Source organism: Bactrocera oleae, chromosome 2 (genome assembly GCF_042242935.1).
Source record: "Bactrocera oleae isolate idBacOlea1 chromosome 2, idBacOlea1, whole genome shotgun sequence".
In the NCBI taxonomy this organism is placed as follows: domain Eukaryota; kingdom Metazoa; phylum Arthropoda; class Insecta; order Diptera; family Tephritidae; genus Bactrocera; species Bactrocera oleae.
In genome coordinates this window covers 81,772,501-81,800,205 of record NC_091536.1, presented here as the reverse complement: position 1 = coordinate 81,800,205, position 27,705 = coordinate 81,772,501, and the positions used below count along the sequence as shown (strand labels likewise).

At 36.5% G+C, this 27,705-nt stretch overlaps 7 protein-coding genes across 7 annotated transcripts; 6 read left to right on the top strand and 1 right to left on the bottom strand.

The window, feature by feature from the left end:
- The first annotated feature begins 998 nt into the window (after positions 1–998).
- LOC106623193 (uncharacterized) lies at positions 999–1,781 on the top strand. Its single transcript, XM_036367043.2, has one exon. It carries the CDS (start codon positions 999–1,001, stop codon positions 1,779–1,781), a length of 783 nt encoding a protein of 260 aa, XP_036222936.2.
- Positions 1,782–3,146: 1,365 nt separating this feature from the next.
- Positions 3,147–3,974, top strand: LOC118681667 (uncharacterized). Its single transcript, XM_036367045.2, has one exon. It carries the CDS (start codon positions 3,203–3,205, stop codon positions 3,869–3,871), a length of 669 nt encoding a protein of 222 aa, XP_036222938.2. The 5' UTR covers positions 3,147–3,202; the 3' UTR covers positions 3,872–3,974.
- Positions 3,975–4,912: 938 nt separating this feature from the next.
- Positions 4,913–5,605, bottom strand: LOC106625813 (uncharacterized). Its single transcript, XM_070105634.1, has one exon. The coding sequence runs from the start codon at positions 5,603–5,605 to the stop codon at positions 4,913–4,915; it is 693 nt and encodes a 230-aa protein (XP_069961735.1).
- A 4,998-nt stretch (positions 5,606–10,603) lies between these two features.
- Positions 10,604–11,670, top strand: LOC118680667 (uncharacterized). Its single transcript, XM_070105627.1, has 2 exons — positions 10,604–10,690; positions 10,753–11,670. The coding sequence occupies exons 1-2, from the start codon at positions 10,676–10,678 to the stop codon at positions 11,527–11,529; spliced, it is 792 nt and encodes a 263-aa protein (XP_069961728.1). The 5' UTR covers positions 10,604–10,675; the 3' UTR covers positions 11,530–11,670.
- A 2,069-nt stretch (positions 11,671–13,739) lies between these two features.
- Positions 13,740–14,627, top strand: LOC106624702 (uncharacterized). Its single transcript, XM_014244469.3, has one exon. It carries the CDS (start codon positions 13,814–13,816, stop codon positions 14,507–14,509), a length of 696 nt encoding a protein of 231 aa, XP_014099944.3. The 5' UTR covers positions 13,740–13,813; the 3' UTR covers positions 14,510–14,627.
- Positions 14,628–16,725: 2,098 nt separating this feature from the next.
- Positions 16,726–17,652, top strand: LOC106624699 (uncharacterized). The gene has a single exon (XM_070105625.1). The coding sequence runs from the start codon at positions 16,768–16,770 to the stop codon at positions 17,572–17,574; it is 807 nt and encodes a 268-aa protein (XP_069961726.1). The 5' UTR covers positions 16,726–16,767; the 3' UTR covers positions 17,575–17,652.
- A 3,675-nt stretch (positions 17,653–21,327) lies between these two features.
- Positions 21,328–22,584, top strand: LOC138855753 (probable serine/threonine-protein kinase vps15). Its single transcript, XM_070105620.1, has 3 exons — positions 21,328–21,342; positions 21,419–21,629; positions 21,741–22,584. Exons 1-3 carry the CDS (start codon positions 21,328–21,330, stop codon positions 22,496–22,498), a joined length of 984 nt encoding a protein of 327 aa, XP_069961721.1. The 3' UTR covers positions 22,499–22,584.
- Positions 22,585–27,705: the final 5,121 nt, after the last annotated feature.

Sequence of the window (27,705 nt, the reverse complement as noted above, 5' to 3'; positions counted from 1 at the left end):
CGAATGTATAAATGTAAAATTTACGAAATTTTTCGAAATTAATCTCTAAATAAAATTAATAAAGTTTTGACTATGTCAGATGCAAAAGATGATTTGTTAAAATATGAATCTCACATACTGGCCTAAGTGATAAAGAGTTAATTTAAATTATATTAATATCAATATAAAGGCGAATAGCGACATACCTAAGCGGACACTGAACACCGATTTTTTTTTGTGTTTTCTCATCCAACTACCATGCGTGCTGGCAAACTCTCTCATTATCTCCGGTTTAGGCCTGCTGTTTTAGCTCTAACTTAGTCCCTCTCACAATCGTAGTACTCAAAAGCAAACACAAAATGGAAGGGTATGAAGAAGTATGCCATGGAAAAAGAGAATAGTAGTATTCACTACAAATTATATTTTGTACGTTGGGTATAAAAATTTGAGAGCGCAGTGTGAGGCCAATATTGATTTCTTTTCTTGTTGATATTAGTTTCAATGTATTTTGATCTCCCGCTGCTTCCTTTGCCAGTTACACGCTTATCGTCTGTTTTTTTATTTTTATTTTGTTATTATTAAATATTATAATACTAATGGAGGCTATGGCAGCAATGTAACTTGACATTAACGGCTATCAAGATGCCGCATTTTCATATTAAATAAATAAATTTGCAATTTTGTGTGCAACTTGACACGGAAGGTTGTAAAGCGACAGCAATAGAGAATATAATGCACACTCAAACTAAAAGGGCAACAATAATAATAAAACAAAAACAAAATAACGAGGTTTTCGAATTAGAATTATGGCCTATATGAACTTGTAGCCGAATTAGGCAGTTTGAGGTATGTACACGTGGGACACTTTGGTGGTTTTAGACTTGCACCTGCTCGTTTGAACTCAAAACACAGTGTAGTAATATATAAGACTCGTCAATTTAAATTTGTAGACATTTTAAGTGAACAGCTCGTGTATGAATTAAAGGTCGAGGAATCTGAAGAATACTCAAAAAAAAAAAATGCGTGCGTACATCATTTTATCTTTGACTGCAGTCGTGTGCGCCGATCTCGGTTACAATTATAAAACCGGTGGTGGAAGTCCTGCTTTAGGAGGACACATCGGTGGCGGTTCTAGGGGTTTGGGTACACAGGGTGGTTACAGCTTGGGTGGACACGGCAGTTCGATCGGATTAAGTGGACTTGGCGGTTTTGGTGACTCCAGCGGTTTGGCCAGTATTGGCGTGAGCAATTCAGGTCTCGGTGGTGGTTCCAGTGCTCCAGTTTCGGTCAGTTCAACTGCTCCAGTCACATACGAAAAAGAATTTTACACCTTCAGCGCTCCCGAAAATGAATTCAATAATGATAACGCTGAACAACAAATTGCCAGTGTTAAGAAAAATTTGCGCGTAGTTTTCATTAAAGCGCCTGAAAATAAGGGCCTTGAGAATGCCGCGGTACAGTTAGCCAAACAGGCAGCTGAGGATAAGACTGCCATTTATTTGCTTACCAAACAGCCTGACATCGGTAGTTTGGCTCAACAACTACAAAACATCAAATCGCAACAGAGCAATAAGCCCGAAGTACACTTTGTCAAATACCGTACACCTGAAGATGCCGCTAACGCCCAGAAGGCCATTCAATCGCAATACGACCAATTATCGGGCAAGTCGCAGGCTCATAACGGTGGTGTGGCGCCAGTATTGAACTTCGCTTCTCGTGCTTCAATTGCTCAAGGTACCGCACCTAAAGCGCCAGCAAATGCCTACCTGCCTTCATCGGTTCTGCGCTTATTACGTGTGTAATTGTAGAAAGATTGTTTGTTGTTTAGATTGGAATATATGAATGTGAACTGATTGCTTTAATTGTTATTGATTATTATATATTTTTGTTATATTAAAATGTGCTCAGAAATTATTTATATTTTTTAATTTATTCTCTTTTTTTTTCTTTCTAGTAAAATTTATTTTCACTTGTAGCATTTGAGTAGCGTTAAGTCTCATATTTCATATTAAGGGCTTTTAAAGTAGATTGTTGACTGAATCAAAATAATAATAGCCCCAAGAATAATTTAAGAACTTCTTTTTTTAAAGGTTTGAACAAATGTTGGACGCATTAGGTAAGTGAATAGAGAGCAACATTATTAGTGGAAAAGGTACAAATCTGTTTGGTACAACTGCAAAATGGCTAAGAAATTTACACAAAGTGATCGAAAAACTTTGAAGAACTAAACATTATCGTCCATACTGACTAAGTGGACTTTGACTTAACTCAATTTCAGTGTTTGCATTTCTGTTTTTACGAACATCAACTGAATATCAACTGATTTTTTCGATCTAAGTTCGTGTGGTATTGGTAGAATAATCACTATCAATAGCGATAGCTGCGAAACTGAATCGAGATATGTGAGCAATAGTTTCCAGCGAACTGGAGAAATAAACTTCCATGAGCAACAAATTAGACATAATATCTATTGTATTTAGTAATGCCTAACATTTGCATCATTAATTATTATCACTTGAGTCAAAAATGAAGTATCTTCCAAAGCTTAAGAGTTAAGCAGCAAAACACTGTGGCAACGGTACGCTCGATATAAAATGTCAATAAATCTTCGCGAACAAAATACTATATATAAAATATACACAAATTTTTTTAAGCAAACATTTTTGTAATGAGAAACGTCCAATTTAGATTTCCTTTTCGCACTTACTACGAAAGTTCAATAACCCTATGAATTTGTATGCATATCTATGTAAATTTTTGCTTTGTTTCTGAGTTTCCTTCTGCTCTATGTGAACGTTTAATTTAATATGGACGCATTATCAAATTCGCTACCAACATTAAGCAGATCAAAGACAATTTTCGGAATTAATGAAAATGCGAATGGTCTCCAAAGTATAAAGCCTGATTTATTGGACAGTTATTGGTAAGTAGAGCGCTAATATCAAATAAAAATTGTTGCTAGTTTCTTCACAGTTTTCGGTGCTTGAGATTATAATTGAACGCGACAAATTAGTGTTGCTTTTGTTTTCAAAGATAATTTAGAAATAAATTGCAGCAATCAAATGCATTTGCAACCTCAATACAGCTTTAGAGTATAGGAATCCACTCGGATTCGTATAAATGTTGCCGAATCAGAAGGAGTCAATCAGTTCAAAGTTAGCCTTTGAGAGCTAAATACATCTTCAATTGTTTTAAAAATTAAATAAACAGTAACTAATACAAAATGCGTGTTTTTATCGTCGCTTGCCTGATCGCCGTTGCCTATGCGGACAAACTGGGCTATAATTATCGTCCTGTGGAACACTCGGACAGCGGACTTTCCTTTTCACCAGGCGGCAGCAGTGGCGGATCGGGTGGTGTTGGCCCAGCCGAGTCTGGTCCTTCGTACAATGCACCAGCTGTTGAATATGAAAAGGAATTTTACACATATACTGCCGATGAGAACGAGTTCAGCGAACCAGCTGACAATGGTCGAGTAGTCGAATCATTGAAGAAAAATTTGCGTGTTATCTTCATCAAGGGACCTGAAGGCAATGGCTTGGAAAAAGCTGCCGTTAATCTAGCAAGACACGCTGGAGAAGAGAAGACCGCTATTTATGTGCTGCAGAAACAAGCTGACTTGGGCGATTTGGCTAACCAACTGCAGGCTCAAAACGATGTACAACGTAGTAAACCCGAAGTACACTTCGTCAAATACCGCACACCCGAGGATGCGGCCAACGCTCAGCGCGCCATCCAACAGCAATATGATCAATTGGGTGGAAAGTCTCAATCGCACGATGGTGGCGCTGCTCCAGTTCACAACTTTGCATCTCCCGCAGCTCGGCCAGCACCACGTCCCGTTAGCGCTCCCGGCGCTGCTTATCTGCCATCTTCAATTCTCCGCTTCTAAGATGTTATGGAGTAACTGGTAATTACTATGACTTCGAAAAGCTACAGACTGATGTTTTTACTGATTGTTGATTAGTTTTAATAAAGAATATTTTAAAATTTTACGCAGAAATGTATGTTTTCTTACTGTACTTCTTTCTAAAAGTCACTTCCAATCTAAGTGGTTATCTAATATACTATAAATTAATACAAAATGTATTTAAAAAGTCCGTAATACAGATTGCTTTCGTATTGACATTGGTAAATTACACTACTCAACAAATCTGAAGGAAAAATTTGAGACTGCTGCGCTAAAAGATCTGTTTGGGTATTTGAGGTGTCCTGATTACGAATTTGACTTCAAAACTGTTCCATCACGTACAGCTATTTTGTCAATTTAGTAAATTGTGGTGGTTTGAACCCTACAACTCTTAACTACAAAGCAAAAAATCCTACGTGGTAGGAAATTTTTACTATCATTTTCAGTTTAACAGTCGGAAAATGGGACAATACATTTGACCCTTAACACATTTAAGTGACTCAGCTCAGACAACAACTCTTCCCATTTCCGATGTCACATTTTTCTTCATAATATAAAGCTCAATTATCAAAAGAGATATGGAACTTGCTCTTGACACAAATAGCGCTACTTGCTTGTGGCTGAACTAAAACCAGTCGGAGGATGTCTGTAGTTTCCCAATAAATTTAAGAATGTATAGATTCACATAATACAAATCATTGATTTTATTTGTGACATTTTTCAGAGTAAGAACTGTGGAGTGTGTAACTAGTTGCCGTCGAATTAGTCCTCCTTTGAGTTCAGGCTTTTAGTTAATTTACCCAACTTATATATATAACTAAATGTATATAAATCTCTTACGGATAACAACCAAAAAGTACGCAGATAAGCAAAATTATTTTTCCAAATAAATTTTGTGCATAAAATGTTTGGTTTTTTACAAAAATACAAAATTTTATTACAAATGAATTTATAGCATAAAAACAATAACAAATAACCTTAGGATTACATCTCAGAAAAACAATAACAACAACTCTACTTGAATTATTTTCGGATAATCAAAGAGGGCAAGTATGAAGCACCTGGAGCGCTTATTGGACGGGCAGCTGGTCGCGCGGCAGGAGCTGAAAAATCATGAACTGGTGCGGTGCCACCATCGTGCGATTGAGAGTTCCCACCCAATTGGTCGTATTGCGATTGAATAGCGCGCTGAGCATTAGCAGCATCCTCTGGAGTACGGTACTTGACGAAGTGCACCTCTGGCTTATGACCTGTAAGGTCATGTTGAGACTGCAATTTGTTAGCCAAATCACTCAAGTCGGCTTGTTTTTGTAGAATATAGATGGCGGTCTTTTGTTCGGCAGCAAGTCTGGCAAGATTGAGGGCGGCATTCTCCAAACCATTACCTTCGGGTCCCTTAACGAAAACAACACGCAGATTTTTCTTCAATAAAGCATCCAGTTGTTCGCTGCCGGCGGGTTCATTGAAATCATCCTCATCAGCGCTGTAGGTGTAGAACTCCTTATCGAATTCAGCGGCGGGTGCCGAGTAAGAAGGTGATACTTGTGTGGCTGCACCTCCTGGTCCACCAAAACCATCCAGTCCACCTAGTTCACCGCTACTGCCACCTGGTGCAAACGAGAGACCAGCGTCTGAGTGGCCAACAGGCCGATAGTTGTAGCCCAACTTATCTGCACAGGCAACGGTAAACAGACAGAGGACGATGAAGGCACGCATTTTAAAACAGTCAAAAGTGGTGGTTTGAAATTGAAGTTAGTTGAATGATAACTCTGTAATGATTGTGTTTGGAATGATTAACGTACTTGCGTTGTCGAACTTTTATATGATCGTAAAATTGTTCTGCAGAGTTTTAGTTCTCGGACGTTCAATAATAAATTGCATTCGCACTAAAGTGAAAATGCACTTGGCAAAACTTCTTGGCGCCAATAATTTGGCATCTTCGTGCGTGTGCGAAATGAAATATGCAAAATATGCATAAATAATAATGAACTGAGCTGATATCAGTTTTCTTTTCTCACACATTAATTGGCTTGTTAGCTGCTATTTATAAAGCACAGTAAATTTATCGGTAACAAAATGTCAAATATAATGTTTAATATAAATGCTTTGCATAATCAATTCAAAATCTAATTTAGTTGTAAATTATATGTTTTACGTTTTACGCATTTAAATTCTATTAAGTGTATTAAGGATTGTTACGTACTTTTTATTGCAAATTTGTAACCCAACATTTGCCTGTTAGCATCTTATTTGATCTCAAAATCAAACAAGAAAAGGGGTTTTCGATCACGTGACGTTGCTTACACGGCCGCACAAAAATTTGTAGTCAGCCGCCTGTGAAATAAATGGCCTTGAGCTTATTTGTTTGCACAAATTCTCAAACCTATAAACCTAATTCTGAACGAATTCCAAAATTTGTTTTATTTTTTACTTTACTGACGCATTTTATTAATTTTCTATCGCTTTTAATTGCCTTGATTGTTTGCTCGGCCAACTGATCCAACCATTCAATGTTCCCATCTATAGATATACACGCGATAAAATAGATACAAACTTGTATGCAAATAAACCGGTTTCGCCAAATTCACTACGCTTAACGCTTCCTTCTGACGCTTTGTTGTTAGACGCCGCCGGTCAAAATTTATTTTATTATGTAGTTTTTATAGCCGCTCTTAGTTGATTGTGCGCATGCATGTGTTTTCACACAAACTGTGCGGGTGGAATGACCTCTAAAAGTCGCACCGGAAGTAGTCAGCCGCGTTGGTAATCGTTTGTGCTATCGAATATTGAGTGTCGGATGTCGTGATGCATCATTTAACGTAAATTTGCGAGAACTAAACACACAGATAAACTGATGTAGAAGATCTCTATGATGCTTTGATAATGTCTGCGAGATCTGTGAACGTGTTGGCCGTTAATAATTCAAAGGCGGTAGTACGTAGCGTCTTATCCGATTTCAACGTAAAAAATATTACAAACTTGCTTTAAGTTATAAATAGCGGGAGGTATCGTTACATCTGTACTTATAAAGAGTGAATAATGACATGCTCACATTTGTAGTATATACAATTTTGCATATGCAATACTCTTCGACACATACATGTATGATAAGTATACAACATATAATATATACATATACATATATGAACTCGTTTTTTCATGTCTCACATTCCTACAGATAATTCGCTAATTGGCCTTTTAACGCAGCGTGAATGATTGGTTGTTTAGCTCATTAGATTAATTGCTTGGCGCCATTCATTAGCGGTTTTTTCACAAATTAGAAAATTGTAAATACCGATTAAAACATTATTTATAGTTAATCATTCGTAGTTTCTCTCGAAAAGTGTAATAGTAACGAAAATGTATTTAAATGCTATTTAATAGTTAAGTTTAAAATACGCTATAATACCTATGGAAGCTATAATACCTTCACAGTTGCATTTTTTATGACGTAAAAGGGTTTAAAAAGATCTGCATCTTTATTTTTATTGGTCGGTTTGGCTGGCAGCTAAACGCTATAGTGTTTCCAATCGGAACAATTTTGACGCTGTCTTGGTAAATGATTTATAAAAAATTTCTTAAAATTAAATTTGTCAAAAAAAAAATGTCCATAAAATCACTCGATTCCGATCGTTTAGTTTGTATGATTTATAGTGGTCCGATGTTGGCAATTCTAACAGATGAGCAGCTTTCAGAAGAGAAAAGGATGTATGCAAATTTTCTGATCAATATCTCCAAAACTGAGGGTCTAGTTCGAGTAAATACAGACCGACGGACAGGAGGAGAGACAAACATGGCTTAGCCAACTCAGCTCGTCACGCATGGTCATTTATATTTATACTTTAAAGGGTCTCCAACGTTTCGTTCTGATTACACTGGTCTGCAAAAAAAAAAAATTTTTTTCTCCTTCTGGTTTTCATGCATGAATTCTTTATATTTTGTGCTCTAGACACGGAATTTGACATACAAATAAGTACCACACGTAGATTTTCCATAAATTATTTATTTAATTAAAAAACAGAATTATTAAGGTATCAATTATTATTATAAGAAAATGAAAAAATATTACGGTCCAAGTTTTACAGTGAAAAATCTTAAAGTATGATTTTATGATGATAAGATGATGTTATTTTGTAGTTTTTTTCCTTTTCATTGTTTCCATTGGAGTTTCTCGGCGAAGTGACCAACAGAAATCAGCAAGCATTGCTGCTGACCATTTCCCATTGTAGCGTTTTTCAATCTGCATTATATCTTGATGAAACCTTTCACCATGCTCATCTGATACGGCTCCAAGATTTTCAGGAAAGAAATCCAAATGTGAGTCCAAAAAATGAATCTTGAGTGACATATTGCATCCTAAAGATTTATAAGCAGAAAGAAGCTCCCGAATGATTTGTCGGTAGTTGTCAACTTTGGTATTCCCAAGAAAATTATGACACACTTTCACAAACGCCACCCAAGCTCTTTTTTCTGTTTTGCTCAACTTCGATTCAAAAGCTTCATCTTTCATTAGCTCACGTATCTGCGGACCTACAAAAATCCCTTCCTTCAATTTTGCGTCACTGATTCGAGGAAATTTGGTTTTTAAATATTGAAAACCTGCACCATCTTTATTGATCGCTTTCACAAAGTTTTTCATAAGTCCCAACTTTATGTGAAGTGGTGGCAGAAAAATTTTCTCACTTGGGACTAAAGGTTTCTGAGATACATTTTTAAGCCCAGGAGTTAAACTTTTTCTCAGAGGCCAAGATTTTTGTTTGTAATGTTTTTCTCTTGCGCGACTGTCCCATTCACAAAGAAAACAGCAAAACTTTGTGTATCCTCCTTGTAATCCAGTAAGTATGGCGACGACTTTTAAATCAGCACAAATATTCCATAGGTATTGAGAATATTGAATTTTTTCAAGTAATACCTCTAGGTTTGCATAATTTTCCTTCATGTTTGTAGCATGTGCAACGGGTACAGATGGGTATTTGTTACCATTATGGTGTAGAACGGCTTTTAAGCTTATTTTCGAAGCATCAATAAAAAGTCTCGCGAGGAATTGGTCGCGAGGAATTGGTCTCTTTGCAGATGGGATGTTTGGGTATACAATCTTATTTTTATTTTTTTTCGAGAACCCTCGTGTTGATGTCATGCAGAAATAACAATCATTTTCATGATTCTGAGGTTCACTCCAAATCATTGGCATTGTAAACGGCATGGATTTGTGACTTCCTTCAAGCCAACCTCTCAACGTTCTTGAGCAGCTATTGCAGCATACTTTTGGTAGCCAACTTTTATCTCGCTCATCGATAGAAAATCCAAAATATAGGTTATATGCTGTTTTAACAAGATCTGTCATGATATTTCGATGTGTTTTTAATACAAATTCCCCACAAACGTAGCAAAAACAGTCTGTTGAATTCTTACAACTTCGTGGCATTTTATAACCTAAAATTACATAAAATTTATTTTAAAACAATTTTCAAAGGATTATTTTATATTTATTTACTCTGCTTATGCAACATACACTAACTACACAATAATAAAACCAATATAGAGAACATAAACTTCATGCAAAACTTACCAAAATAATTGATATAGAGGTATAGGTAACGGTGATCAGCATCAGGTGATGATGCTCTCAATATGTAATACATTATTATGATAGCTTAATTATTGTATGTAAGAGAGATAGCAGTAGTGTAACTCTTAGGATAACAATGTAAAATAGAATGTAGGATAACTTAACCCTTAGTTGTACTAATATAAATGAACTTAATATTAGCCTGTGAATGTATGAATTAAATAAATTTAAAGATATGTTTAATGTGGAAAAAAACCCACTTTTAGTAGCTGAGAGGGAATAAAGCAAAGTGGCCATACTGAACCCTTAGTCTAAAATACCTATGTTTCGAAATTCAATAAACACTTTCCTGTCGGCGTGGCGTACTTGGAAGGTAGCAGAATTGATTTGGATCAATAAATTTGAAGTTCAATTTTTATAAGTACATTCCAGAATAGCTATCTGAAATATATGGAATACTTGTATATGACAACAAAATTCATTTAATTTTACAAAAGAATCATGCCACAATACTACAAGTATAATTTTTGTTGTGAAGTTCTCTGTTACAACAAAAAGAAACACTAATCGAAAAATAAATTTTTTAATCGAATCGAACTAAAAGTGAAATGAATATATAATAACTTATAATTATTACAATAATATATAGCTAGATACACAATATATTTAATGTGTGGTCCGGGGATACATAATACGAAGAAAACTCGGTAGAAAAATCAAAATTTTCTACTACATAATACTTTGACTGATTTCCCTCAATTACAAGAGGTATGAACGCATTTAATCAGAAATATACCAAAATACATACACACAGAGCTTTATGTCATAATTTCACAACAACATCAAAAACTGTGTTGCCAACTGCGAAGATATGAATAAATTTTACGCTCAGCTTAAATGCAGATGCTCGGAAGAATTAGCATATATATAACTATAAATATATGTGCACATTATTGTCATAAAATAAATGCCTAATTATGACAGTGGCAAAGAGATATTTGATTCGGCAATATTTGAGACTTGCAAAAACAAATTATTCGTAATGAAATTTAATCCGAATGTTTAACCGATGTAGCAGCAGGCAGATACGAAGCTGTGATAGCAAAATGATTAGATTATTATTTGATGTGTGCTCGTATAAATATGAAAAGTTGCAGACAAGAAATCATCATAAAGAAATAATATTTCCAACAAGTAGTAACAACGAAAATATAAAAATGCGCGCCTTCATCGTAAGTGGTAGTACTGTGGATACGCAGTGGTCAAAAATAAAGCTTTTTTTAATTTTCCTCAGGTCCTGTGTTTAGTGGCTGCAGCCTCTGCTGATAAATTGGGATACAACTATCGACCAGTGGGTCACTCCGACTCTGGACTCTCCTTTGCACCAGGTGGTTCATCAGGACTCGGTGGTCTCGGCGGCAGTGGTGGACTAGGAGGTAGTGGAGGTCTGGGTGGATTGAGTGGATTAGGTGGCGGTGGCAACCTTGGTGGACTAGGAGGAAGTGGTAGCGGTTTGGGAGGTCTTGGCGGTTCAGGTGATATCGGTAACTCCGGCAGCGTAGGACCATCATACTCAGCTCCCGCTGAATTCAATAAGGAATTCTTCTCCTACACCGCTCCCGAAGAAGAGTTCAATGATGCTGATGCCAGTCAGGATATTGCCAACTCACTGAAGAAGAATCTCCGTGTTATCTTCATCAAGGGACCTGAAAACCGTGGACTCGAAAACGCTGCCCTCCAATTGGCTAAACATGCTGCTGAAGACCAAACCGCCATCTATGTTTTGCAGAAACAAAGCGATATAGGAGACTTGGCTAATAAACTCAACTCTATCAACAGCCAGAGCGCCCACAAGCCCGAAGTACACTTCGTCAAATACCGTACTCCAGAGGATGCTGCCAACGCTCAACGTGCTATCCAATCACAATACGACCAATTGGGCGGTAACTCCCAAGCTCATGATGGTGGTGTTGCCCCAGTGCACAACTTCGCATCTCAAGCTCCAGTTCAAGCACGCGAAGTGCATGCTCCCCGTAACGCCTACTTGCCCTCTTCCATCATCCGTGTTTAAGTAGAAACGGTATAAAACCAAATCACACTTGTTGTTATCTATTTTGTCTAATTAAAGGAACTGATTTGTTAAGTTTGTTATACGGAAGGTTTGAACTAAGTTACGAATATGGACGACGCTTATTATTGTTATTGTTGCTAAATATAAATATTATATATAAAACAATGCGATTTTTAATTCAATTTGATATGGTTTTAATAAATCGTTTAAGGTTCTAAATTGATTGACCCAAATTTTAAAGGTTTACTTTAAAGTGAACTTTGTTTTGAAATGTGTTTAACACACAAATATTTAAGAAACTTAGTATTAACTTATTGCTTTGTTCCTATGCCCAACCAAGCAATAAGTTAATACTTCCATCAGGCCTTTTCGAAAGAATGAGTAGAAAGAAAGAACAAAATAGTAATAAAATCGATGTATTTTTGAATGTGTTGTTAAAGCAGTTCCGACATCTTAATCAATATATTTGCCGAATAATTTTATTGAGAAAGCGAAAAAAAAGCATTAAAATCCTTTTGGTTAGGCTTTCTCTTTCCTACAGGTGAACCTCAATAAAGATCCTCCTAGTCAGTCCAAAAGCTTTTACAAATGTTAAATTCGCTAAAAAATGTGCAATCTTCTTCCTTTACGTGAGAAAAATTCTCCGCGTTCTCGTGTTCGGAATTTTCTTTCTCTAAGTTCAAGGTAATACATGCAAAATTGTAGCTTCCTTGGTAAGCCCTATATCTAGGATAACAGAACTTAATGAACTAAGTGGAGTGGAGCTGAAAGGAATAATTTTTAACAGGTTACGGATAAGCTCATTAATAAGAGAGTCAACATTAATGGACATTATGACAGAGATTGACAAAAACGCAAACAATGAGTTTGTTTGGCTGCCTTCAACTTTTTTTGAGCAATAAGAAAATTTCCGACTTTGCTCAATATGCCCAATTACAAGTGAAGGGTTGGGTGTAAAATCAAAATAAAATTAGCATCAAGTTACACATTCATCGTAATCTCTACATGCCCGTCAATATTTTTTATCCAAGTGAAAAAATAGGCCGTTTTCTTCTTTTTAACTAGATCAGAAAAATCCAGTAAGGACGGGCTAAGTTCGGGTGTAACCGAACATTTTATACTCTAGCAACTTGCAAGAATCAAAGCCCGGGAAATTCCTTCAGGTGCTGGCCAATCTTTTTTAAAACACCTTCAAATGAGATAGTATAGGTATATGAAACTTACTCGACCTAAAAGGCTAAATTAAATATTATATAATATATTGAGATGATGTGGAAAACGTCCATCAGAAGTTGGGAATTCATTATATTATATTAGGGACATGAGATTTGTTCTTCCATTTCTCTGCCTGCAATATAACCTATACAATGATTTCGGACTTCCCACCAATTGCTTGACATCTAATATAAATGAAATTGGTCTTGGTCTAAACCTCATAGAAGTATGCCTAATATAATGAATTCCAATCTTTTAGTTGACATTTTTCACATCAACTCAATATATTAAATTTAGCCTCTTCGGTTGAGTTTATATAACAGGATTGTTGTATGAGAGTAAATGAACATTGGTGCTACCGAATCATATTTCGGAACAGAGGCCTGTTGCAATAAGTCCGAGTTTGATTTGTTGATTTCGCAGCAATATTAAGCAAGTTTAAGGCAGACGCGTGCAATAAAAGTACTATAAATCTTTATTGTTCATTTAGTGTTTATTTTGATGAAAATCGGACTGTCGAAGTTAAAAAGTCGATGTGACGTCCCACGTCAAATTTTATTAATTAATTCCTTTCATGGATGCTGCTGATGACATGCACACTTTTAATGGTAATGACATTTGAAGACGAAAAATATGCAGAGGCTTGGCCAAAGCGACCAACGTAGATTAAAGTAGAAGTGAAGTTTCTGCTCATTTATAGTCAAAGCCAAATTTATGACCTGCGCTTTGACAAGTGGAGCAAAGAAGAGCGTGAAGCTTTAGCTTGCGGAACATCAAATAAAATTTAAAATCGATATTCGTATTGAAGTCAGTTCCAAAGATTTTTGGTCAACCAAAGTAGAAGAAACTAAATAAAATTTTATTCGATACAGATACAAATATTTTATCCATAAATAACAGAAACCTATGCATTTTGGGTTTTTTATGAAGACTTGGAATCAGATTTATATAAAAGAGGCTGCATCGATGATAGCAAATCATTCCGAACGCGACCATTTCAGAGTCTTAATCGTGAAAGAAGCGAAATAGTGAAAGAATTATACAAGTGCCAAAAACATAAATTAAAAAAATGCGTGCTTTTATAGTTCTGTGTATATTAGCCTCTGCCTACGCCGATAAATTAGGCTACAACTATCGTCCTGTTGGTCATTCCGATAGCGGACTCTCATTTGCGCCCGGTGGTGGCGCTGGTGGCCTAGGCGGTATTGGTGAACTCGGCGGCAGCGGTGGTGTTGGTCCTACTGTATCTGCACCTGTATATCAGAAACCAGTTGCTGAATACGAAAAGGAATTTTACACATATACTGCCGATGAGAACGAGTTCAGCGAACCAGCTGACAATGGTCGAGTAGTTGAATCATTGAAGAAAAATTTGCGTGTCATCTTCATCAAGGGACCTGAAGGCAGTGGCTTGGAAAGAGCTGCCACCAATCTCGCAAGACACGCTGGAGAAGAGAAGACCGCTATTTATGTGCTGCAGAAACAAGCTGATTTGGGCGATTTGGCTAACCAATTGCAGGCTCAAAACGATGTGCAACGCAGTAAACCCGAAGTACACTTCGTCAAATACCGCACACCCGAGGATGCGGCTAACGCTCAACGTGCCATTCAATCGCAATACGATCAATTGGGCGGCAATTCTCAAAGCTATAATGGCGGTGATGCTCCAGTACACAACTTTGCTTCTCCAGCTGCTCGACCAGCTCCACGTCCAGTTAGCACACCCGGTGCTGCTTATCTGCCTTCATCGATTTTTCGCGTCTAAAGGTTATAGGCAAGCCCGATAGGGAAACTGAGATCGACTCTGAAATATTGTTATACATAGACTGATGATCCTTGTTAATTGTTGTTATCTACTGTTAATAAACTTTTTGCTTAGTATTGCATACATAATAATTACTGATCTTTTGAGAGGTGCTACTCACACAGTTGAAATACCGGTCATTGGAGATTCCAAAAACTGCTAGGTGTGAATTACAACACCCTCATTCATAAGTTAAGCGCTTTGAGTCTATCACAAATCGTTCGAATGGGCACAGAGCTTTTAATGTGGTACCAGCTGTAAATACAAGGGACACAGACTATGCCTCGGAAGTAGACTAGTCGTCGGTCCACCTGGTGTTTTTAATTTAGTTAGAACGACTTTGGTCGCTGTCAAAAATTCCTTAGGAAGTTACGGCGCTAAAGTTGGTGGTGAAAAACTAGTTGATTTCATTAACATAACTTTTTCTGAAGATATGTACGAGTATGTTCGCAATGCACGTTTGTATGTATGTATTAGAAGCAAAGAAATACCGGAATAATAATTCTAAAATTTATTGATTATATGGGTTTCATAACCATAACAAACCTGTTGTTTTATGCTACATTAATTATGAAATGTAGGCATGTTGTTCTGAAATTTTGTGTTAACCGATTGTGCGCCAAGAGACAAAGTATGCTATTCTAAATTAGTTTCTTAAAAATAAATTTGGAAGAATAAGTTTATATTGCTTTTTTTTCTTGTGTAAAAGAGATTCCGGGTACATGGCTATTGCTTCTATATTTTGAATAGGTCCGATGCTCGGAGAAGTCAGGAATATGAACAGCCAAATTGAGGTGATGAAATTATAGGCATATTGAATATAATACAAAAAAGCTATAAGTGGCACAGCTAACGGAATTCTACAAGCCAATATTTAGATCCAGCAGTAAGGGCAGATTCACAATGACTGGGATAGGCACAGTATTTTCAAGAAAATTAGAGTGAGTTATATATATGTAATATGAATGACTCTAAGTGTTGTAGCCAGATGATGTGATTGAAATTTTTACAACCAGGGATAGATGAAACTAGATCCCGCCACTCAATTTGTGATGAACCATTTTTTAACGACTTGACATTAAATTCATATAGTCTATCAAAATAATTTACTGGATCGGTTTTTTTTTTTTTGTTTAGGAAATAACATACACATATCAAACTGTTGTCTCCGACTCTTATGGAATGCTCGATTATTTAGTAATTTTCGCTTTTCAAGTAGTGTAAACAGTTTCATTATAAATTCACATAAAATAAGTAGTTTTTAAGAATGCCAAATTAAATATCGTTGATATTCGTTTACTAACACATACTTATATGAATTTACCCACAACATTATATTGAAACTATTTTGGGATGTGGTATTCTGCATTTTAATGGACTAATTTCGCTAGTTTCTGGTATGCGCCTCCATATTTACGGTCTTTTGCATATTTATCGGCTTCATTAAACCACAAACAGACCGCTTTGCCGATGCGGCTTTGTGACGTCTTGCCTAATCGTATTCGTATTAGCACGGCGCTCACCTGTACAATATCGCTTGAGAATCACCTTTGAGTGGAACTAATTCCGCATCGCTATGAATATTAATTTTAATTTTCTCACTCAATTCATTTGTACTTTTGTTTTTGTTAGAGCTTAAAAAAAAATAAACTACTAAAAGCGCCACAGTGCAACGCTCATTTCAGGAGTTTTACTGCTATTGTGGTCGCTAATTAAAGACTTTGTCTCCGCAAAAACAAAGCCGACGTTCATAAATTTATTAATAACTACAACTATGCGCCGCTACCGAACTGTGGTCTGGACAAAGGCAATTTTCTTCACACTTTTGTGGATGTGTGAGTGAGTGTGCGTTATACGAGTACGGGTTAGATCATTTGCATCAAAAAAGGTTTTATGACCACTAATATTTGTCAAATATGCATGTATATGTGTTCTTGTAGAGAGATGCCAGAACTTGTGGTTAGTGGTTATAGGTACATATATGTGATTTTTGCAAACTGGGCCCGGATGCTGCGTATTTGTGGAAAGTCGATGGATCACTTGAACGTCGAAAGCATGTTGAAACCCATTGGACATCAGCAAGAAGCGTTGTTGCTATCTTTCTGCTGAATTGGGTAAAACATCACTATACAGACATTGTATATAAAGAGGCTGCTGTTCCAACAAGAATTATTCTCAGTTCGCAACTTCAGAGTAAATTACCAAATTTAACGGATATCATGCGTGGCTTTATTATTTTGTGCTTGGTGGCGGCTATATCCGCAGACAAATTGGGCTACAATTACAGACCTGTGCCTCACTCTTCATCCGGACTCTCCTTCACACCCGGCAGTGGTGGTGTTGGCGGAGGTAGTGATGGTTTCGGCTCTGGTGGCGTCAGCGGACTAGTCTCTGGTGGCGATGATGGTAGCTACGGCAGCTCTGGAAGTCTTGGTGGACTGACTGGCGTCGGCAGTGGCTTCGATTCTGGCGCTCAGAGTATTGTGTCACCAGTCAGACAGGAGGCCAACAAAGAATTCTACTCCTTCTCTGCTCCTGAGGAGGAATTCGAAGATGCCGAAGGGGCTCAACAATTGGCTAATTCTCTGAAAAAGAATGTTCGTGTCATCTTCATTAAGGGACCCGAAAACAATGGCTTGGAGAAGGCTGCCCTGGCTTTGGCTAGAAACGCTGCCGAACAGAAGACAGCCATCTATGTGCTGCAGAAACAACATGATATCGCCGATTTGGCTAACAAGTTGCAGTCTGTCAATGATCACCGCAACCATCATCCAGAGGTGCACTTTGTCAAATACCGCAACCAAGACGATATTATCAACGCCAAGCGCACCATCCAATCGCAATACGACCAAGAGCCCGGTGCATCGCAAAACTACAATCACGCTGTTGCTCCAGTGATCAACTTTGCTTCACCATCCAGCCCAATTCAGTCGTACGGCCAACAGCAACGATACTACAACCCAGCTGCGTCCAACACGAACACAAACTACTTGCCCCCCTCGCTATTGAGACGTCTTCGTTTCTAAATGCTAACTTGTACCTAAATATTTACTAAAAAAATTACTTCGAAAACGATACAAATAAATTTTAAAAAACAAAAAAAATTTACTGAATTTTATTTAATAACATTCGAAGTACTCCACTAAAAATTTATTCGCAATTCATTAGCAAAATATTATAAGGCGACTGTATGCTCGGTAAGGATCCATTTTTTGTAAAGAAAAAAGAGAAAAAATATCTAACGCTTCCCAATAGGACACTTATCACTCTAAAGCAGATACCGCTTTGGAATAACAATATGAGTTTTTCTTATTCATTTACCATCCCATGTAATCTCTTTTAGTCTATATATTGTATATATTGCGAAGAATAACGAAAACTATGGAATTCAAATTATACTTGTAGTATTTGCTTTTTCGCTAGATATTCCGCCGCGTTTCTCCACCATTGGTTACTAGTCGTATCAAAAAAAGTCGCATGGAAACTTTGTATATTTCCTTCAGTTAAGAAAACTATGAATATTTATACCGCGTTTACATACTAACACTTTTGTTGCTCAATATCGAGAAACTCCCTTTTGCTGTTGCCCATTGCATTCCCACGATCAACACGACATTTCCTTTAATTCATCTAAATATTTTAAAAACAGTTGACAGTTTCAAACATATTGTAAATATTAATGAGGAAGCAAGCGTGATTGCAACATTTAATTAAAATTGCAACATTAATTTAAAAATTAAAAGATATGTCGAACTGTGTAGCCGCGAGCTGTTACGACCAAAACACAAGGCGTGCCGAATTACAAGCGCATCTGTTCCTTGGTCTTTCCTCCTCACTCCCTTTCCTATAAACTACTAGTTCGTGTGTGAACGTAGTCTTACTTATTTAACCTACATACACATATGCAAGCATAGTAATTTTGCCTTCATAAATTTTTCAAAATTACTTTCCGAAAGTACTTTCTTTTCGACGTCACATTCTGTATTAGCTGCAAACAGGTATTTATTTAAATCACTTCTCAAGCTTGATACTCATATATTTCCGTTCGAAGAGACATACCAGTTTTATAAGCTATAAAGCTTTAATTACGTCGTTTAACATAGCTGCATTTGAATAAAATGTCAATATAATTTTGTATAGGTATATATAAAGTAGAGGCGATTAAAATCGATATAACTCTAGTGATGAATACTTTGGTAAACTTTTGCGATCATGCATATAAATATTATAGTAAATTATCGAGTTGTAAGACGTTTGTTTGAAATAAAAAATAGTAGAGAAAGAACAAGAATGAATTGGAAAACACTTGGTTCCACCTCAAAAGTTTTTGTCATTAATTACAAAAATGGAAGTAATTTGATATTAAATAAAATTTTTGTTTAAATTTTTAATGTTTAATTTGTTTTAATGTTTGTAGTGTATGTTTAAAATGTTAACTACAGACATACATATACAACATATATATATATGTATGTATGTATAATAAATCTTATTGCATATTAATATCTTAAGGAAAATTATACACTTACCAGTATGTGTTTTTTTGGTTAGTAATAAATAAATATGAGACGTGCGTTGTATACTATTGAATGCAACGACGAAACGGAAAAGTTTTACATAACTAAAATTAAAGCAAATCATTAATTATACATTTTTTCTAAACTCACATCGCATTGATAACTAACATGCATCAGCACATTTTCACATCAACATGTTAAAACATGTTTGGTAAACCGGCACTTTTTTCCCACATCACTTAAATTGCATTTATACACTTTTGCTTTGATTAATTGTAGCATAACTTATTATAAATTTGGAACGGCACTTTATGGCGACCACGGTTTATATTTTTATTATTATAACAATTAGCTTCAGCAATATTAATATTATATTTTATAAACTAAAAAATTTGATCACGACCACGAACCGAAGCAGCACTGAAGCAGAGAAGGCTAACGCACATAAATGTAAATGCATTAACATTCGCCGATTCGGATGTATTTGTTGCACTGCTCCACACTGCGACAATTCGTGAAAAAACTATCATGCGACATTTTCGTGAAATATTCCATTGCACAATATCATGATCAAAATATGTTAAAGTGTTGTGATTTTGTGTTGTAACACAAACAGGCGATGCTAGAATAACAAATGCTGCTAAAAAGCAAGGAGGTGGGTTGTTTGAATAAATAAATGCGAGGAAAAGAAAAAAATGGCAAAAATTTTAAATGTTCAAAAATATTAATATTTGGTCATCAAACTGACTTAATGCAGCTTAATATAATATTATAAGCGATGGCATAAAATTTATTATTGAAAGACGTAGAACAACACTAAAGTCTGTATAGCTATTATCCATAAAACGGTGTTTAACTAAAAGAACCCCATCTTAGTTTATAATTAGAAAAAAAATTTTGTTTAATGTTGAGCTATGGTATACTTATATTGAGCAATTATTCGCTTCAAGTCTGTGAAAATTCTATGAAAAATATTACTGCTTATGCCTTTTTTGCATAATCATATACGTACATTAAGCCCAGAAAGTTTCCGAAAATTGTTGGCCTACAATTTCGGCCGTTTACGACGGATGTTTTCGCGCAAACGCCTCAAAACGCTCAAATAATACTCTTTATTGATTCATGATGAACCAAACCGCGAATATCTAAAAAAAAAACGATTTTAAGATTTTAAGACCAAAAACTCGTTCAATATAATTGATCAACCACCGTATTCACCGATTTTGGCCCCATACGACTTTTTTTGTTTCCAAAACTCAACTGTATCGCTTCAGAAGGAGCATATAATATAATAACCACTAAAGCATATAGCTGCCATACAAATTGTACCAGAAACTAGGCATGGGTTATGACCTATAGCAACAATGTAATCTCCGAAGAAATTGTATAGATCGGGTGACTATAGCATATAGCTGGCATACAAACTGAACGATCGGAGTAAAATGCTTGCATGGAAAACTCGGTCATTTGACGAGCTGTCTTCACGAAATTTTGCATGGATTATTATTTAAGGAAATAATGCAATCTCCGAAGGAATTGTATGGATCCGATGACTATAGCATATAGCTGTAATATTAGCTAAACGATCGGAATCAAGTGCTTGCATGGAAAACTTTTTTATTTAAAGATATCTCATCACGAAATCAGATCGGAATCAAGTTCTTGTAAGGAATATTTGTATTTGTGAAGGGTATTATAGTTTCGGTGCAACCGAAGTCAACGTTTTTTCTGGTTTATTATTAGCAATTATGCAAAAGCGGTCAGCTTGAAATTAGCACAACTTCTTCAAAGTTAGTGTAATTCTCACAATTCAAAATTAATGCTAAACGCTCATAAAATATATGTGAGCCTGGTCGCCGAACAACGGTAATACATGAACCATATTTTCTAATGGTAATTAATGTTTAATGAGTTGAATTAAATTCTGCACGAGTTATGGAAGTAGCCGGCATCCATATATCTACATACATACACACACAGATGTTCAAAGTCAAATCGTATTTTAGTAGGAGATTATCATATTCACATGACCACAGAGTTCCAAACAAATAGGAAACGGATGACTTTTCGACACTAATTATTAACATATTATCGTTGATTTGCAACTAAAACCGCACAGTTTGCTTATTTAACTGATTGGTATCGATTTAACTATAAATTAGAGCTGCCTGCTATGAATTGTTGTACTCAATCAAGAGTTTTCAAATAACGAACATCGATCTCAATTATAAACGGAAGTAAACCTATAAAAACTTCCAAAAAATGCGTGCATTTGTGGTGAGCTCTACACATTCATATTTATAAAGGCAATAGAAAATGTTTTGTGAGCTACAAAGTATTAATTCTTTTGAAGGTCATATGCCTTGTGGCTTTAGCTACAGCCGACAAACTTGGCTACAGCTATCAGCCTGTAGGACACTCGGATAGTGGGTTATCCTTTAGTCCTGGCAGCAGCGGATTGGGCGGTGGCTCATCTGGCGGTCTTGGTGTTCTTAGCGGCGGCTCTTCTGCTGAATTAGGGGGTCTCAGAGGAAGCTTAGGAGGCTCTTTAGGTGGTCTAGGCAGTGGATTATCTGGTGGTCTGAACGATGCTGCATCAAGTGGTTAGGATGGATACGGCGGTTTGAGCGGTGGTTCTTCTGGCGGTTTAGGCAGTCTTGGTGGCACCTTAAGAGGCCTGGGTGGTCTAGTTGGTGGTTTTGGTGGCTTGAGTGGTGATTCATCTGGCAATATCGGTGGTCTGGGTGGTAGCTCTTCTGGTAGTCTTGACAATCTTGGTACCCCAGGCGGTAACAATGATTATAGTGGCAGCAGTGGGCCTAGTAGCAGCTCAGCTGGTGCTCCAAGTGCAGTAGAATACGAAAAGGAGTTCTTCACATATTCTGCTGATGACAATGATTTTGATGAACCAGAAGCCAATAATCAAGTAAGCCACGGAGCAAAGAAGAACCTTCGCGTTATTTTCATTAAGGGACCCGAAAACAATGCTTTAGAGAAAGCTGCCATCAATTTGGCCAGACAAGCGTTGGAACAGAGAACCGCTATTTATGTGCTGCAGAAACAAGCTTCTCTCGGTGATTTAGCCAATAAGCTGCAGGCTTCACATGACGTCCAGAGTCATCAGCCCGAGGTGCACTTTGTCAAGTACCGTACACCAGAAGATGCGGCCAATGCACAAAAGGCTATTCAAGCTCAATACGATCAATTGGATGGGCCATCGCAAGCGCATGACGGTGGTGTGGTTCCAGTGCATTACTTTGCATCGCCTGCTACGCATAGTGGTCCATCTGGTGTAGATGGCGGCATATCTGGCCCTGCAAGTGGTGTATCCGGTGGAAATGGTCAAATTGGTGGCATTTCGGGCGCCCCTGGAAGAGGTGCACCAAGCGTAACATATTTGCCTGCTGCAATCTTGCGCACACATCGTGTTTAGGTTACTATCTTGCTCTTTGTTATTGTATTTTCTGTTATGAGTTTAGTTCGAATAAAACTTTTATATATATTATATATTTACTTTAATCAACATTTTTTCTTTTTTTTCGTCGGAATATTGAGATATCATATATAAAACTTACTAAGCAGGTAGCAGAGTCTGCAATTAGAGGAAATCCATGGAACCAAAAAACAATAATGTTATAAAGTGAAAATGTGAAAATTCTCATTGAAACTGTCTCTTATAAATTAAAAACTTTTGGTGTTGTTGCGTTGTGTCTTCGTGGTGTTTGCTGAGTTAAGAAAAGAAAAAACGTTAACTTCGGCTTCACCAAAGCTAAAATACTCTTCACAAATACAAAATAGTCCTTACAAAAGCTTGGTATGGTAGCTATACCTATGCTATATTGATTCGATCTGAACAATTTCTTCGGAGATTGCATGATTGCCTTAGGCGATAACCCATGCCTAGTTTCGTGGCTATATCTTGTTAAATGAGTACGTTTTTCATGCAAACACTTGATTCCGATTGTTCAGTTGGTATGACAGCTATATGCTATAATGGTATGATATCGGCGGTTGTGACAATTGAACAGCTTCTTTAGTATGTGTGAAAAATTTCAAATCGATATCTCAAAACTGAGGGACTAGTTTGCGTATATACAGACAGACAGACGGACATAGCTAAATCGACTTAGCTTATCATGCTGATATTTTATATACATATATGGTAAACTTAATATACCTTGTTCAGGGTATAAAAAGCTTTCGAACAAATTTTATAGTAAAAAGTCTTCAATAAATAAGTTTTCTAATGATGGAATGGATGCGATTGACCCGATTATCAGATGAAAAGGAAAAATATATTTAGAAATTTGTATTCCTCTCATCTTTTTAAAGCGTCTAATCACGTACCGCACTTTAAATTTTATCATTTTACTTTTATTTTTTTTATTTATTTATTTTTATTTTCACTATCGTTTCTCCTGGAAGTATCTCCATCAAATAGTAGAACTTTCGAAAGTACATCGCTCTCATCTGCTTTATTATCGACTCCAATTATCGTAGTGTTGTGAGGTGCCTCAATTAACAATATCCGTCTTTGATTTAATAACGCAAGCAAGTTTTCAATTTTCTCTTCGTCCTCGCTTTCATCTTCCTCGGGCGCACTGAATGTCAAGAATTCGGCTTTAATTTGCTCATTAGATTTCAACGGGGCTTCATCACTGCCATTATTCTCTGCTATTTCAACATCATCTTTCTCCACACTGGAAGAGGTATTCTCCATTTCTTTCGACGTATCTAACTTTTCTACAGATACGCTATACGCTGGCAAAATAACGCAGCTAATTAACTGAAATACTTATACTTTAGACAAATCTTGAAGAATTCTTTGGCACATATAGTACTTACAAAAAGGAAGATGCCGGTAACGCGGTAATTCATGACAGTTATTTGCGCCCGCATTATACGAAAACTGATCAATAAATGAGGCGTCTGGTGCAAGATTCGTGCTTTTATAGTCGCGTGAAATTCATTCGCGATTTAAGACGAGACGATGTTTAACCTAATATGGCTTACATCTGTTTGCACTCACTCTCAAACGTTATAGCGGTTTAACATTCAATTTTCTTGTAAGGTCTTTTCGAATTAGGTTAGTATTCTTCCGCAAGTCATCGAAAAGAACTTTGCCGTACACTATTCGTGTGGGTGTTAATAATTAACTCACTAAGCTACTTGAAATCTTTAGTTGCATTTCCATTTTTGTTCCAATATGAAAACCATATGTATAACCGACACACTTCGTAAAAAGGTAGTTATTGGATTTATGTTATTAGAGCCGTGTGCAATGACAAAACTTAAACCTTTAAGGTACTTCTATAAAAACTCGATAGAAATCTTACTCGTTAATGTCTAAAACCGGCGGTTCCTTTAGTTCTAAGTGCAACTTAAAATATGTAAGGGGAAGTTAAGTACGTATGGTGGAACATAAATAACTTTTCCCAAAGGTATCAAATATTGCATTTTCATTTCATCTTATTCATTATTTTCACAGAAATCTCTATTGTCGCTTTCCTAATAGACTCATGATGCAATACAAGCAATCCAATTTTCCGTACATTCCTTATAAACATCGGCTGGCTGGCCTTTAATACTTTCAGCGAATTTGAGTTTCGGCTAATGTTTGGAGCGCCATTCTGTAGATTGTTGGAGAGTTTCGACGGCAAAAACCCGGCATAAACCCAGGTCTCGTCCCCAGTAGTGATGCTTTTGAAGATTGTAGGGTTATCAGCTACGTTATCAAGCATATCTTTTGCGACCTTTACTGCCCCAGATATTCTTCTGAGCATTGTTTCTATAAGTTGTTCGATGTTATCGTCATTAACAGATATTGATACGACTCGCATGATCCTAGTTTTCAATGACTTCGTGACCTTTGCTGAACGCTTGTACCGCTGAAATACTTGTGTTCCTCATAAAGTAGGCTACGCAAAGCCGTGATTCAATTGAAAACAGAGAATGTTAAGCTAACTCGTTTTTAATTTTTTTTTGCTTGCGAATATCGCTATACTAGCCTTTCGTGTAGTAAACAAAGAGTCGCCAAACATACACTTTGACATAAGGAGATCAAACTTCACACGAACATAAAAAACGTTGTACCAATGTAGGGAACACATTTTTTGTCGATTCGGTTTGCGGGCGCAATTTATATGGACCAGTCCGTATTCAGTCCTGAGTTCAGTATTCTTCATAGATCTTTTGACGCTCAAATGTTATGTACGTCTACTGAAAGCATTGGAAGTTTTGCGTTAGACTTTTTTCAATAATATTCTTAGATATTCTCCTAGCCTAAATAATCTTGAAATGTTGGTTCAGCATTAAATACATTGATTTATAATAACTACTTCTTAATTTATCTGAACAAAGCAAAGCGGAGGCTACAAAAGGCCGAATCTTATACAAAATGATAAGGAAAATATTCAGTTGGAACATAAACGGAATTCAGATTTGTTATTTATCGAAGCAACCAAAAAATGTATTCTAAAAATTGAGATAGAAAATCATACAAACCTTCTCTACTCATTTCTATTATCGCACAAGTAATTATACCCTGAACAGGGTACATTAAGTTTGCCACGAAATTTGTAACACCCAGTAGGAAACGTCGGAGACCCTATAAAATATATACATAAATGATCAGCGTGACGTGCTAAATCGATTTGGCCATGTCCATTTGCCTGTTTGTCCGTCTGTCTGTATATATACAAACTAGTCCCTCAGTTTTTATGCTATCGATCTGAAATTTCGCACCCGTCCTTTCCTCACTAAGCTGCTTATCGTTTGTCGGAACGGCCGATATCGAACCACTATAGCATATAGCTGCCATACAAACTGAACAATCGGAATGAAGTGCTTGTATGGAAAACTCTTTCATTTGACGAGGTATCTTCACGAAATTAGGCACAATTTATTGCTTAAGGCAACAAATTATTCTCCACAGAAATTTGTCAGATCAGATCACTATATCATATAGCTGCCATACAAATTGAATGTTCGGAATCAAGTTCTTGTAAGGGGCCTTTGTATTTGTGAAGGGTATTATAGCTTCGGCGCAACCCAAGTAAACGTTTTTTCTTGTTTCTTGTTTTTTTTTTTATCGAACTAGCTATACTATGTATCAACAACATTAACGTATGCATAGCTCACATGAATATTCACTCGAAATTTATAAATATGTTCCTATGTAAATATTCACATGCGCCAACTGTGTAGTTTCTACTTAAAAAAAAAAAACAATATGTTAATAATAATTACATAAATTTAAATTCATGGAACTTTGGTTCTCTCGCAGGATATTAACACATGCAAACCGCTTTGGTCGCCGCGCAGCTTGTGTCTTTGGAGCGCAAGCTGCTTTTTCCCAACTTGCGTGCCTGCACGTATAATTAATTATTTGTTAAGCTAAAAAATATGCAAAAGAATTTCCGTCCGCCGCGCACTATAACACCGGAAGCCAAGGCAGCCACACTCCCTCGAAGGCATCCGACAATATAATGGCTCTTAACAACATGCAACACATACTATACAAGTACATACACAGTCACGTACTAAGGTGCTGTTGATATATGTTTAAAATGTATATAAACAAAGGAACGCTTTCTAGTGAAGAGTAATGGTGGCTGAGAGAGTATGAGTTAGCATACCTATCCTTAAGGCAAGTTGCTCTTCTTGCGTTAACCACAGCAAATTCCATAAAGCCCGCTGTTAACTCGAGAGGGAAATAGTGATTATGAAATTAAAAAATAAAAACTATATATACAAAAATATGTATCCCTTGGCATAATGTGTTTCGGTACTAAGATTGTATGGTATCGATCTATAGTTTCAGATAAGCCCTATAGTGTGATGCCCGATGTCGTTATTGCTGTAGCGGTAGAAAACATAATCTAACATAATACTAAAAGATGCTGCCGAGTTGACAATCCATCGACGGTTAAAAATCAGTTCCAGTTATGTAGACTCCACTGTCGTGGAAACATCAGGTAGTTCGAATGACTTCAAATTGTTTTTTTGTCTGGATATAAAAGTGGATAAAGTGAGTTAGAAGCTTTTAGCTTTATTCGCTTCATCCCTAGCCTAACCTCGCTTGACCCGTAAAATGTTCACTTGTATACCCCATGTTTAAGCGCGCCTGACCATTGTCCTTATCTGCGCTTGACTTCTTATTTGTCCTACCATGACCACTAGCTTGTTCTCAATAGAACAGGCGCTAGACTTGGCATGACCGTTAATTGAACCCCTTTATCCCTAGCTTGCGCTCTCTTGATCTCTTGCTAAAGATCGCTAGACCCTTCGCATTATCCATGCAAATATTTAAAACAGATAACTGTAATATAATATATTTGCGGCACGTTGGAGTATCCGAAAGACCTTTCTAATAGGCTTTTAGCGGTCAATGAAATTTTAAGAACTAATTTACAACCTTGTTCTACAAACATTACAGAATTATAGCGAACAACTAAATACTGACACACACACACAAACACACATGTGTACTCGTATAAATACAGTTACATTATTTGCAAAAGAGGCCCGATTTTAAATTCATGAGCTGTTAGAGTGAACGCTAAGTAGATAATTTTAATACTGCGAATTAATTGAAGCAAGGATAAAAGTGTAAAATTGTAAAGTTCTTATTTATCCGCT

Bases quoted from the DNA above. Each gene is read 5' to 3' on its own strand.
- LOC106623193 (XM_036367043.2), top strand. From the start codon at position 999: ATGCGTGCGTACATCATTTTATCTTTGACTGCAGTCGTGTGCGCCGAT.
- LOC118681667 (XM_036367045.2), top strand. From the start codon at position 3,203: ATGCGTGTTTTTATCGTCGCTTGCCTGATCGCCGTTGCCTATGCGGAC.
- LOC106625813 (XM_070105634.1), bottom strand. From the start codon at position 5,605: ATGCGTGCCTTCATCGTCCTCTGTCTGTTTACCGTTGCCTGTGCAGAT.
- LOC106624702 (XM_014244469.3), top strand. From the start codon at position 13,814: ATGCGTGCTTTTATAGTTCTGTGTATATTAGCCTCTGCCTACGCCGAT.
- LOC106624699 (XM_070105625.1), top strand. From the start codon at position 16,768: ATGCGTGGCTTTATTATTTTGTGCTTGGTGGCGGCTATATCCGCAGAC.
- LOC138855753 (XM_070105620.1), top strand. The intron at 21,630-21,740 runs GTGGATTATCTG...GCACCTTAAGAG, and splicing joins CTCTTTAGGTGGTCTAGGCA to GCCTGGGTGGTCTAGTTGGT.